Here is a 14,859-nt window from a genome sequence, read left to right on the forward strand (position 1 = left end):
ACAAATATTCATTTAATTACGTTAATATTTTGTTGTTTTACTCATGTTCATTTAAGTCCACCTTACTTAATTTTACTCATTTTAAATAGCCAAACTGCAAAATGACAAAAACGTTTTTAACATAGTACATTATGTACGTTATCGGTCAAAAGTTTGGAATAATTACAATTTGTCTCTTGTGCTCACCAAGGCTGCATTTATTTGATGAAAATTTCAGAAAGAACAATAATACTATAAAATATTATTAAAATAACTATTTTCTTTTCTATCTAAATATATATTAAAATGTAATGTATTCCTGTGTCCCATTTCTACAAAAAAAAAGTAAGCAGCACAATTGCTTTCAGCATTGATAAAATAAGAAAGTTTCTTAAGCAGCAAATCAGCATATTAATGATTTCTGAAGGGTCATGTGACACTGAAGACTGGAGTAATGAAACTCAGCTTTAATCACAGGAATACATTACTTTTGAAAACTGATACTCAAACAGAAAACTGTTATTTTAAACTGAAACAATATTTCACAATGCTACTGTTTCACTGTATTTTTCATCGAATAAATGCAGAGCATCATGTAATGTAGCTATAAACAGTTAATGAACAAGTAATAAACATATGAAAAATGTATCAAGATAAATACATCACGTGCAAACTTTACTTGTGACAAGTGCTTCTGAAATATTAGCAAATATTGAGTATACTACAGAGTTTTGGAAGTACTGTATGGTGAAATCTTCATGCTACACAGACATGCTTTTCATTATTTTTTTTAACAAATTGGGGGGGGGGGGGTTGACGCGGCGCATTAAAAACTGTCTGACCAATGAAATCGGCGCTTTTGTTCACGTGCTGAAGTTACAGCAAGCACAAAACGGTCTTGCCGAGCACACATTGATACAACGAAGAGGAAGTAAGTAGACAAAGAAGAAGATGAGCTGCTAATGCTGCTTTTAATGCTCACTTGTTAGCAAAACGTGTGTGAATAGTTTTGGCAAGCATGTAAATACTGTCTCTAGTCTTGTTCTGTGTGACAAGCGAGTGTCAGAAGCGTAAATTGGCGCAGCGCCACCTTGTGTGCCAGGAGTGCCATCTACTGAATTTGCACATTCACTCTGCACATCGGCAGTGAAAATCGCTTGGTTGTGAACACAAATAGGCGCCGAAAAATGTCTCGAAAAACGCTGGCGATAAGCCCGCACGATAATCGTCCTGGTGTGCACAGGCCTTTAGACGCAGCAACACAAAAAATGCGGCTACACTTTATTTGAAGGTGTCCGTGTTACAGTGTAATTATACATTTAAGTCAGTAATAATAATTAACTACATGTACTCACTATAGGGTTTGGTTTAGGGTTAGTTGCATGCAATTATGCATACTTTATAGTTATTACTATAGTAACTACATGTAAGATGTGTAACAAGGTTACTAAAAATAAAGTGTTACCAAAAATGCTAAAAAAAAACACTAGTGACATAGTGGTGACTTGCATGGGCAAATGTAAAAATGTAGTTGTTATAATTTGACTCAAACTCCAGAGAAAAGAGCCGTTGTGGGCCAACACATAGGGTACTTTTTGAGCAGTGATTTTAAAAACAAGCAAGAGGGTGAGTAACAGAAAACTATTTGTCACATTGTGTCATGTGGTAACCCCAGGGCCGTTTCTAGCCATTTTGACACCCTAGGTGAAATCCTTATTGGCACCCCCCCAGCCAAATCTTAAAAAGCAACATGGTATTACTGGTATTAATTGTAATCCTTATAAACAAATACATACATACATACCATTTTGGAATTGTAATCCTTATTAACAAATATATACAAATACAATTTGGAAACTACATATAAAAGCTGTTCCAGTCACATGAAAGTAACAAGAATAAATATTGATTCAGTGTGGTCTTAGTTTCTCATTGACGCTTGAACTTCTCCTTTAAATAACGCAACGCTATGCCCTGTACGACACTATTAGAACTGAATGAATCGATTCAGCTTTCAACACCATCCGTAAAGATGCATTAAATTCGACAAAGCGGTTTAATAAAGGATAATAAATATTGTGAATTAGCACATTTTATTATACTATTTTTTAATTGGCCGTTGAAGTTTTATATGGGAGAATTACACACTGATCCTTTAACAATGCATTAGCGCAAAAACACATACCTTTTGGAGGTGCAAGTAAGAGAAAAAAGCTTAATAGAGTCTAAATATCATGATATCATGAAATGCTAAAGTGAGTGAGGTTAGCCTACATCTTGCCTCTATAATACACACCAAGCAATATTACACTATCTGCCCATTTCACAGCGTGATTTCTCGACTGCCACAAATACGGCCCTAACAAAATACAGATTTGTGCACTTTTTATTGTACCTGTTTTTTTAATTGGCCTTTGAATTTAGCTTTATTGTGTGGTTAAAAAAAGCGTTACCTTGCCAAAGCTTTGACCGAGCTCTTTAATCTGATGGTGTTGAGCGCTCCAAATGCAAACTTTACACGCTTTACATGTGACCGCCTAGTTCGCCTATGCCTAAAAACGGCCCTGGGTAACCCATCTATTTACAGTTTTTATTTGATTTTGATTCTCGAGTCTCTTACCTTGGCAGACAGTGTCGCTGATAGGACTGCAGCTTTTCAACTCCATCTCAGGCTGTTCGCACTGTGTGCAGGGCAGGCAGGGGTCGAAAGAGGTATTCTGATCTGAAAACGTGTCATCCATGCACTCCTCGCACATCGTGTCATGGTAATATTTGCAGTGCAGCATCACACCCTGGCCCATAGGACACTCTGTGCAGGTCTCGCAGCGCGATGAAATGTCGTTGAAGTAAAGGCCGTAGTCGCAGACACACACTGCATCGTTGGCATCAGTGCAAGGCGTCAGCATGCGCGTGGATTCAGAACATAGTGTGCACGGCTTGCACTTCTCCGTGTGGCTAAAGTTCTCAGAGAACGACTCACCTGAAGACAAAAGAAGAAAAGTTAAAAGACAGTCTCTCTGAACCAGTGGTGTAGTCTACGTGATACGCAGGTATACGCCGTATACCCACTAGGAAAGGCCAAGGATTTCCGTATACCCACTTAAAAAAGAGTGAGGATACGTAACAACATCGTTTTGTGGATCTGATGTCACCTACCAAGGAAAAGCACAGGTGCTTGGCGGTCTTTTTTGGCGCAAGTTTGTAAAAAGATTTTAAACGAAAGCAGACTCAAACTACACTCTTTGAGTGTTTTCGGAAGCCCGCCCCTAAAGCTACAGCAGCTTTGGGTGACACCGCTCTGCCACACAAGCAAGGAGGCAATGCACTCCTCAGATGCCCGAGTACAAATGTATTTGGAAAGCTTTGTAAACTACCAGTTCATAATATTCTGCAATGAAAGAGTGTTGGTGATAGAACTGAACAAATGTTTATTGTTCACTTTTAAATGTGCATTGAAAATTGACAGCTGATAAAACCTGTGCTCCAGGTACCATATTCATATAACATTTATGGCTAAATGCAGCTCTTAAAGGTGTAGTTCACCCAAAAATGAAAATTGTGTTATAATTTCCTCACCCTCAAGTTGTTCCAAAACTGTATGAGTTTCTTTTTTCTGTTTAACACAAAAGATAATATTTTGGCATATGGTAATCAGACAGTTGGCAGCACCCACTGACTTTCATAGTCTATATTTTTTCCTACTATGGAAGTCAGTGGGTGCTGCCAAACTGTCTGATTACCAACATATACCAAAATATTATCTTTTGTGTTAAACAGAAAAAAGAAACTCATACAGTTTTGGAACAACTTGAGGGTGAGGAAATTATAACACAATTTTCATTTTTGGGTGAACTAAACCTTTAAGAATGATGATACTATATGAATATGGTACCTGGAGCACAGGTTTTATCAGCTGACTGTCTTTTGTTGCTTTATAATAAATTGGAATGTTGATAACATATAAGCAGTCTTTAATAATGCTCTCAATTACATGTAGATGCATACTTTATGCATTAGTGAGTGCGGTGGTGCCTATGGGGTGTCGCTCTGGGATGGGTACGTATGAGGCTGGGACGGGAAAAAAAAAAATCACAGTATACTCACTACAAAAAACTAGACAACACCACTGCTCTGAACATACTATGGGCCAGATTTACTAACAGCTTGCGCCAGCGCAAACCCTCTTTTGGTGTTAAAAAACTACTGTCAGGATTTACTAAAGGGAAAAAATAGCGCTGAAAAGGTGTGGACAGGGTTATTTTTGCGGCTGGCCTTATTGCATATGCATTTATAGGACTTTCCCTTTCAAACGCAAAATTTATGGGAGGAGAGTATTTAAATCATGAAAGGTGGTTTACTAAGGTTTGCGCTCGTCAGTTTACTGGTGTTTGCGCCATTATTTACCACCCCCAAAAAAGCATAACCAGACTCTAACTGCTTAAACCAGACTCTAACTAGAAGATTGCAGTGGTCATTATGGAATTGATCTGGCTGCGTCTGTGTTCTTTAATTTGTTTGTCATCAGATCACATGCAGAACTTTCCACTCCCATCGGCGCTTTTTTGGAATTGCGCTATCACGCTAATTTGCCCTGTTTAGTAAATCTGGCCCAAAGTATGTAGTTGTGCATTTCAGGGTTATTATCGTTAGCTAAAAGTAAAATCATAGATAATAGTTTGATCTTTTTTACCTCGTGGTTCAAAGTGTTTTTAATTTTTTGTATACACTAGACTAGAGGTCTTCACGAGTACACTTGGATCAGAAAACCTTAGATCCAACCCAAGACCTGAGCGGTTCGGGTACAAAACTTTGACGAGTGCCTCGGGCACGGGTCGGGTTTGGTATTAGTGGCCTCAGGTCTCTGGTAATTTATAATAAATGTGCTTTTTCTGAATGGATCAGAGAAGACTCAAATAATTTTAAACTATGTTGTGCATTTAACAAATTTGTATTATTTAAAAGAATTCTCTGACAACAAAGGTTCTCTCTGAATCCTCTACATGCATTGAACTTCTATGTGCTTCCGCATTTTCACGTTATTGGATGTGATGAGGTTACAGTGATTAACATTTCAGCACTTCAGCGCGTACTTGTGCGTTCATGTTAAGTGCAATTTTGAGAAATGCATGTAGAAAAGGAACAAACGTTTGTATCCTCCGTCAGAGAAATCCGTCTCATAAATATGAGATCCTTCAGGAAAAGCTACTCACATCATAAAGCATAACGTTTTTCTTTTTTTTTTGTGCAGAAGCCCTTTGCTGGAGATGAGGTAAATACTAGTGAATCCATGATTTATTATGTTATCGGTGTAATTTTTATCGAGCTCATGTTTATTTTTCCAATCCACTTGTCACAGTTGAAAGCCGAACTCAGAAATAACTTGTATCCATAATGCAGGCAATAATATAAAGTAATAATAAATAAATAAATGAAAGTAATGGAGCAGCGGCCAAAACAGTCAGCAGAACAGCAGGATTTTTACTGACTGACTGCGGGGCTGCAGGCTGTGCACACGTCAATGCTGTCATTTTGGGTTGGTTACACTTTATTTCGATAATCCACTTTAGAAATTCTACTAACTATAAGTCATTTTGCAACTACATGTCAACAAACTCTCATTCATTTGCAACTGCATGTCAGCTAACTCTCATTAGAGTATTATTAGACTATTAGGTTAGAGTTGCAAAGTTACTTATAGTAAGTAGAATATTTGTATGGGGAGCATCAAAATAAAGTGTTCGCAGATATTAAGCAGACAGTCTATTAATACTCTAGGGGCCCTATCTTGCACCCAGCGCAACTGACTTTGTACACCGACGCATGTGTCATTCCTATTTTGCACCCCTGCAAAGCGCGCTTTTCCCTCCACAGAAGCACGTTGCTAAACTAGTGAATGAACTTGCGCTACCTGGGCGGTTCAGCGCAAAAAAGGAGGCGTGTTCCGGCGCAAACAATCCCTGGTGCTATTTTGCTGTTCCATTAAACAATTGCGCCACTGACCAGAAAAAACCTAGTCTAAAGTCGCGTTGCGCGTTGTTCATTATGCTATTTTAAGGGCGCATGCTTGAACCATAATGTATAGCGTGCACAACACGCACACTTTGCTCATGTAATCTACACAGATGCAACAGTTATTTTTGCAAATCATAAATTGTTACACTAAAAAATATTAACACATGAGAGGACGGAAATCATTGTGGTGTGCCACGAAGATGTGAAAAAATAGGCATAAATCTAGCTTACAAATTATTCAGGCTAATTGTAGTCTAATAATTAAGGAGACCTGCTTGCCCAATAGTGGCAACTTCTGGCAAGACATATATGTATATAAGGACATCTAACAAATTGGTTTGTCCGTCAAGAACCAGGAAAAAAAATCGGTGAGGGTGGACGCAGCGATGTCCTCTGCTGGCGTCAGGTCCTGAGTAGAGGCAGATCCACCTCCCGTTACACGGCGTGCCCGATTGATGCTGGCAAGCTTGGACTTTCCCCGTCTTCTGATGTCATTGTAGCGCTTGCGGCACTGGTGCGACGTCCTGGGGATGCCAGCTGATGAAACAATTGTGGCTATTTCCTCCCACGCCTGTTTAACCGACGCTATTTTGGGTGGGTTTCTCCCATCCCCATACAACACAACTTCTCTGTCTTTCACTGCTCTTACAAGAACATCAGTCTCCTCGGCTGTGAACCGCTCCTGGCGTGCGCCTGGTAAATACGCCATAATAATAGTAATCCATAATGGAACTTGCGCACCTGCTTTTACAGGGAATGTTGGATGACGCTCTGATTGGTTTATTCACGTTACGCCCAAACCACACCTATGAATAATGAAGCTACTTCAGACCAACCCATTTTAGATTTGCGCCGGGCGCAAGAGCCATTTATCCCGCCGGGAAAATAGCAACAGCGCCGAGACCCGCCCACAAAGTTACTTGCGCTTCGCGCTTTGACACTTGCGTTTCAGATCGTTAAAATAGGGCCCTAGGAGAGACCGGACCCTTTATAGAATTGTTTTAGACACTATGAGAAAAGAGGTAATGCTGTGATTTATATATGCTGTGATTTATATAACAAGGAAATTAAAGTGTTTTTTGACCTTGGATGCATGTAAACTTATATACAATATATATTGCCAACAGTTTTGGAACGGCTGCCTTTACATGCACATGAACTTCAATGACATCCCATTCTTAATCCGTATGGTTTAATATGGAATTGGCCCACCCTTTGCAGCTATAACAGCTTCAACTCTTCTGGGAAGTCTTTCCACAAGGTTTAGGAGTATGTTTATGGGAATTTTTGACCATTCTTCTAGAAGCGCATTTGTGAGGTCAGGCACTGATGTTGGATGAGAAGGCCTAGTTCGCAGTATCGGCTCTAATTCATCTCAAAGGTGTTCTATCAGGTTTAAGTCAGGACTCTGTGCAGGCCAGTCAAGTTCCTCCACGCCAAACTCGCTCATCCATGTCTTTATGGACATTGCTTTATGCACTGGTGCGTAGTCATGTTGGAACAAGGTGAGGTTCCCACAAATTTGGGAGCATGAAATTGTCCAAAATGTCTTGGTATGCTGAAGCATTAAGAGTTCCTTTCACTGGAACTAACGGCCAAGCCCAACCCCTGAAAAACAACCCCACACCATAACCCCCCTATCTTTAAACTTGGCACAATGTAGTCAAGGAAAGTACCGTTCTCCTGACAACCGCCAAACCCAGACTCATCCATCAGATTGTCAGACAGAGAAGCGTGATTTGTCACTCCAAAGAACCCGTCTCCACACGTCCAGTAGTGGCGTGTTTTACACCACTGCATCCCATGCTTTGCTTTGCACTTTTTAACTGATTTTAGAGTTTTAGAAAAAAGGGTGAAAGAAAGTCTACCGGCTAAAAGAAGAAATTATGATGTCAATATTGCAAAGAGTGGAGAGAAAATATCTAAATGCTTATGGTATTGTATTCCTATCATCCATGCTATTCAGATATATTAGAGGATAGAGGTCTAGCTATCACTAAATTATTCAGGAAGCTATTTTGTCCGTGTGTGTGTGTGTGTGTGTGTGTGTGTGTGTGTGTGTGTGTGTGACTGTAAAACCCTTGTGGATAGCCCCTCTTTACAGAACATTGCCCCAGTATCCCATACCATACCATGTGTTTCAGTATATGCCACTGGCAGGATATTCAAAGAAGCAGTGACCAGACAGTGGCAGAGAGAAAGATAACACGCTAATGCCATAGTTATCTACTGTTTAGATCTACCCATCAAAGTGGATGAAACGTTATTGTGTTTTTGTGCTGGACAAATAGAGTTGCACATTATGGGTTCCCCTGTGTGCTGGAGCTGCTAATGGCCCTAATGATAAGGGGGTAATGTGCTGGGGGGCCAGTTATTGGGGCTTTATTTAGGAGACTATGATGGGTAATCTGTGCATTTCCTGCAGATGAAATCCCGTCCACTCAGCCTTTCTCCCTCTACTCTTCTCCTGATCCCTGCCCTCTGAGATCCATTAGCATAATACTAGCCATCAATAATGAATGTCAATGCATTATGACAGACAACCAATCTGTTGTCAATACAGTCATGAGAGTGTATGTGCACAGTCAACATTAGTACTACAAAGTGCTGAGGTAACGTTCTGTCAATAGCTTTTGTTTATCAATTTCCAAAAAAGGAAACCTATTCTGACCGCACAGATCATAGTTCACTATTTTAGTATAAACTGCTAGGGAACTATGGTCTCAAACAATTACGGATGATAATACTCATGTCATTCAGCAGATATAAGACTGAAGACATGTTTGAAGTGGGGGTCAACCAATACAGGTTATTAGTGGCTGATACGATGAAGATATTTCTCCTACTGATAACTCTCCTACTGATAACTCTCCTACCTCACATCCACCTTCACTTTGTTATTTGCACTACCGACTCTTTATTACAGTAACAACTGTTTACTTATTCATTTTGCACTACCACACCGTAACTGGATTATGCTCATTTGCACTGCCGACTGTTATTTACAGTACCTACTGTTTACATTTGTATTTTGCACCGTACTTCTAACTGTAATATGCAATCACTTCCACTGCACTTTTACACTTTTTTTCGGATAGCTTCTGTCCATAATTTATTGCACTACCTTAATCCACTGCCATATTCCTCATTTTAGCCTAACATATCATTGTATACCTCTATCTGTAAAATTCTGTTTATAGTAATAGCCATCTGTATATTATATTATATTCATAGTACATATCCACCTGTAAATTCTGTTTATAGTATTAACCATCTGTATATTATTCACTGTACATATTCACCTGTAAATTCTGTTTATAGTAATAACCATCTCTCTATTTATAGACATATTTATATATACTCAGTACATATCCATGTCCTGCACTTATGCAAACGTTGTATATCCTGCACTTGCTGCTATTGCACTTCTGGTTAGACCTAAACTGCATTTCGTTGCCTTGTACTTGTACTTGTGTAATGACAATAAAGTTGAATCTAATCTAATCTAATATTTAAAGAGCAGGGTGGCAAAAGGCTAATATAAAGCCAAATACATCTTTTAATGACAGAAATCATGAAATTGCTATTTCTGGCTGATCTGTAAAACGTACAAATTTGCATTTTTCATGAACTAAATTGGTGGTTTTTGGAACTGATACCAGATACAATGTAAATTTCAATTTGTAAATTGTGCATTTATTATCAACCAGTAATCTCAAAATGGCCAAATATCGTCTGACTAATCAGCCTGGCAGAAAGTTGACATATTCTGAATCTGAGGTATGACATGCTATTCTTCATTTAAAACTACTGATTATAATAATAACCTATTATAGTATACAGTGGTGGTCAGAATTATTGACACTACTGGTAAATATGATCAGATATGGCTGTAAAAATACATCTGCATTGTTTATCCTTTTAATCTTTTATTTAAAAAATTCAAACAAATCTAACCTTTCATTGAAGTAAAACAATTGAAAGTGGGGGGTAAATCACATGAAATAAATGCTTTTCTCCAAAACACGTTGGCCATAATTATTGGCCTTTTATTAAATACTTTTGCAACCTCCAAGATAACAGCTCTGAGTCTCCTATAAACACCTGACAAGAGATCAGAGACCATTCCTCCTACAGAATCTCTCCAGATCCTTCAGATTTCCAGATCCATGTTGGTGCTTCTTCTCTTCAGTTCACCCCACTCATTTTCTATAGGGTTCATGTCAGGGAACTGGGATGGTCATGGCAGAAGCTTCATTTTGTGCTCAGTGATACATTTGTGTGTTGATTTTGATGTTGGTTTTGTATCATTGTCCTGATGGAAGATCCAACCATGGCCCATTATAAGGTTTCAAGCAGAGGCCATCAGGTTTAGATTTTTTTTTTATCTGTTGGTATTTGCTAGAATCCCTGATAGCATGTATCTGAACAAGATGTCAAGGACCTCCAGCAAAAAAATAGGCCCACAACATTAAGGATATATTTAGATTTAACCGTGGACATGGGGTACTTTTTATCCCTGTTTGGGTTTGCTGCCAAAAAGCTCTTTTTATAGTTTCATCTGACCATAGAACCAGGTCCCCTTTGAAGTTCCAGTCGTGTCTGACAACTGAATGTGCTGGAGTTTGTTTCTGGATGAGCAAGAAGGATTTTTCATGAATCCCTCCCAAACAACATGTGGTGACTTAGGTTGTTTGATTGTTTTTTTTTTTTTTTGCTTTCTGACCCCAAGACTCAACTAATCTCTGCAATTCTCTATCTGTGATCCTTGGAGAGTCTTTGTCCACTCAAACTGTCCTCCTCGTCATGCATTAGGACGATATAGACACACGTCCTCTTCCAAGCAGATTCGTAACATCTTTAGTTGATTTGGAACTTCTTAATTATTGCCCTGATAGTGGAAATGGGAATTTTCAATGCTTTAGCTATTTTCCTACAGCCACTTTTTGTTTTGTGAAGCTCAACAATCTTTTGCTGCACATCAGAACTATATTATTTGGTTTTACTCATAGTGGTTAATGATTAAGGGAATTTGTCCTTTTTGTGTTTCCTCATATTTATACTCATGTGAAACAAGACGTCATAGCTAGACAATTTCATGTTCCTAGTCACCCTGGTGTGCTAAAAATATATATATTAATGGGAATATACTTAGATATATTTTACTCCTAAAAATTTCTAGGGGTGCCAATAATTGTGGAGATTGTTTCATAATGTGATTTCCCCCCGACTTTCCATTCTTTTCCTTGTTTTGAATGATAGATTAAAAGGATAAACAATACAGATTTATTTTTACAGCCATCTTTAAATCATATTTACCAGGGGTGTCAATAATTCTGACCTGTATATTTTAAGCATGCAGCTTGTATGAGCTCATATTCATTTGGAATTTTAGGCAGTGTCACAAAATGGATGTGTTAATGCGTCAACTTGCCATTTACTGTTCAGGACTTTCAGTGAATAGAAACAATAACTTAATTCATTGCAAGATCTAGTAAGTCTGGTCTGTTACTCAGATATGGGACAAGCAAATTCATATGTGTATGTTTAATGTGTATTCCAACTAGATATCATAGTTAGCTTCCATCTAGAACTTTAATATTACACCTATACCAAGATGACTTATAATTCAGCTGAGCAGTTTTAGCACACCCATACCAAACTATAACCCTTGTGAAAAAGAAGTACAATTTATCAAACTTATAGTACTTATTACCGAAATAAGATATTTAAAAATATATATAAATACTTAAGTGCACACTGAGTGTTTATATAATTAAATACAATTGTGAATAGAGGGCCCTATCTTGCACCCAGCGCAATTGACTTTGTACACCGACGCATGTGTCATTCCTATTTTGCACCCGCGCAAAGCGCGCTTTTCCCTCCACAGAAGCACGTCGCTAAACTAGTGAATGAACTTGCGCTACCTGGGCGGTTCAGCGCAAAAAAGGAGGCGTGTTCCGGCGCAAACAATCCCTGGTGCTATTTTGCTGTTCCATTAAACAATTGCGCCACTGACCGGAAAAAACCTAGTCTAAAGTCAGTGGCGCGTTGCACGTTGTTCCTTATGCTATTTTAAGGGCGCATGCTTGACCATAATGTATAGCGTGCACAACGCGCATACACTTTGCTCATGTAATCTACACAGATGCAACAGTTATTTTTGCAAATCATAAATTGTTACACTAAAAAATATTAACACATGAGATGACGGAAATCATTGTGGTGTGCCACGAAGATGTGAAAAAATAGGCATAAATCTAGCTTACAAATTATTCAGGCTAATTGTAGTCTAATAATTAAGGAGACCTGTTTGCCCAATAGTGGCAACTTCTGGCAAGACATATATGTATATAAGGACATCTAACAAATTGGTTTGTCCGTCAAGAACCAGGAAAAAAAATCGGTGAGGGTGGACGCAGCGATGTCCTCTGCTGGCGTCAGGTCCTGAGTAGAGGCAGATCCACCTCCCGTTACACGGCGTGCCCGATTGATGCTGGCAAGCTTGGACTTTCCCCGTCTTCTGATGTCATTGTAGCGCTTGCGGCACTGGTGCGACGTCCTGGGGATGCCAGCTGATGAAACAATTGTGGCTATTTCCTCCCACGCCTGTTTAACCGACGCTATTTTGGGTGGGTTTCTCCCATCCCCATACAACACAACTTCTCTGTCTTTCACTGCTCTTACAAGAACATCAGTCTCCTCGGCTGTGAACCGCTCCTGGCGTGCGCCTGGTAAATACGCCATAATAATAGCAATCCATAATGGAACTTGCGCACCTGCTTTTACAGGGAATGTTGGATGACGCTCTGATTGGTTTATTCACGTTACGCCCAAACCACACCTATGAATAATGAAGCTACTTCAGACCAACCCATTTTAGATTTGCGCCGGGCGCAAGAGCCATTTATCCCGCCGGGAAAATAGCAACAGCGCCGAGACCCGCCCACAAAGTTACTTGCGCTTCGCGCTTTGACACTTGCGTTTCAGATCGTTAAAATAGGGCCCAGAGTGTTTTATCCACTTAAGTACATATTTATATCTAATTTCATAATTATGTATGCTGTCTTTTAAACATGGTTAAAGTGTAATGCCAAATACACTGACAAGCATTTATAGTAAACACGTTAAAGTAATTTCTATTGAAAGTTGTCATGTCATGTATTTAAATATATTTATACTAACACATTTATAATGATGAAGTTGCAATTTAGTTCATTTTAAATTAACTTTTAAATAAATATTGAATAACAGACTACAGTTAAATTATAATCAAGTACTTTACATATGCTTTAGTATGTTAGTTCACACATCAAAACAAGTGTACTTCTTTAAAGACTGAAAAAAAGATTTTTAAAACATAAGGAAAAACTTAATTTTAAATTATTACATAGTGCACCTTAAAAGTGCACTTAAGTGTGTTATGAAACATAGTCATGAAAGCGTACTCTCTTTAAGTACATTAAATGGCCTTTGATTTCAGTAATATATTTTCTGCACTTTTTTTCAGAATATACTTAGGTTTAACGTTGTTTATCTATATGGTGACAAACTGTGTGTAAATAATTTATCAGAATGGGATGACACTTGGTGGCTTTGCATTAGCTATGTGAGCGCACAAACAAATCATGGACATGATTCGGATATGTTAACGGGTCAAAAAAAGTCACACTTGGCTCCTTCACGGTCAATAAGGACCGACATAGGAAATTAATGGGAAATGCAAAAAAATACGAAAACTCAGAGAACCTTTTGGTGGGGCAAACTAAAAATCAGCCACTGTGCAGAAAAAAAGGGTACGGAAATGAAAAGGTGACACTCTACAATATCAAAAATGCAAAATAGACATACACCCACAATATGAACTAGCACAACTATAGAACAGAGCAAGTTTTTGCAAATGTGTGAAATAAAATCAATAATTCAGCCACAATGCAGTAAAAAAACAAACAGCAAGGAAAAGGTTACGCAAGAGTACAAAACAGACACACCCATTCAAACACACACTTACTTACACACACACATAAACACAAATCACAAATGAACTGGTGTCCAGGTTAGTACCTGGACATCCCTTTCAGACAGCTTCCTCTTGTGTCAAGAGTTACACCTTTTGGATGTGGTTCATCCTTGTGTGGTGGTATGCCAACATTACCCTGGACACCATAGCTCTCGATACATCACAAAGACTTGCTGTCCTGGTCACAGATCAGGCATAACATTATGACCGGTGAAGTGAATAACACTGATTATCTCTTCATTACAGCACCTGTTAGTAGGTGGGATATATTAGGCAGCAAGTGAACATTTTGTCCTCAAAGTTGATGTGTTAGAAGCAGGAAAAATGGGCAAACGTAAGGATTTGAGTGAGTTTGACAAGAGCCAAATTGTGATGGCTAGACGAGACATGTGCACCAACAATTTGTCCTCTTTTAACTCTGATATGTATCCCATTATGTTGTGTGGACTGAATGTAAAATCAGTGAAGATTGGCCACCAGACTGCGCAATATAGGCGTGAAACCTCCAAGACTATATTGGCCAGTGTTTCAGTTTCATTGTCCAACCCCTGTATATGGCCGAATTAAACCAATATTTCCACTTGTCATTGTGTAGCATTTACTACAGTTGACCAAGTAAACCATGTAGTCTGGGCTGGTGTGATTAAGTGGAGGCGGGGACTAATTTGCATATTCATGTCTCCACGTATATTAAATGAAGCAAGGGTGTAGAGTTACATTCAAGCTATTTTAAGGCATGAAGAAATAATTTAAATGAGGGAAAAAAAACCTTTTAAATATGTAATTGTGTTTATCAAAGATGAGTTTTAAGGGATAAAATAATTGAGTGCAGGGAGACTTTAAGA

The 14,859-nt window shown here is 38.6% G+C and overlaps 1 protein-coding gene across 2 annotated transcripts in view; it reads right to left on the bottom strand.

Annotated features, from left to right (window-relative positions):
• Positions 1-14,859, bottom strand: part of ngfrb (nerve growth factor receptor b) — a 56,456-nt gene that overhangs the window by 25,048 nt on the left and 16,549 nt on the right. For both annotated transcript variants that reach the window (XM_079801300.1, XM_079801301.1), the window contains exon 3: positions 2,600-2,959. In XM_079801300.1, coding sequence (XP_079657426.1) covers positions 2,600-2,959 — 360 coding nt within the window. The remainder of the gene's footprint in view (positions 1-2,599; positions 2,960-14,859) is intronic.

The sequence above is a fragment of the Gobio gobio genome, assembly GCF_949357685.1.
Source record: "Gobio gobio genome assembly, chromosome: 20".
Lineage (NCBI taxonomy): Eukaryota > Metazoa > Chordata > Actinopteri > Cypriniformes > Gobionidae > Gobio > Gobio gobio.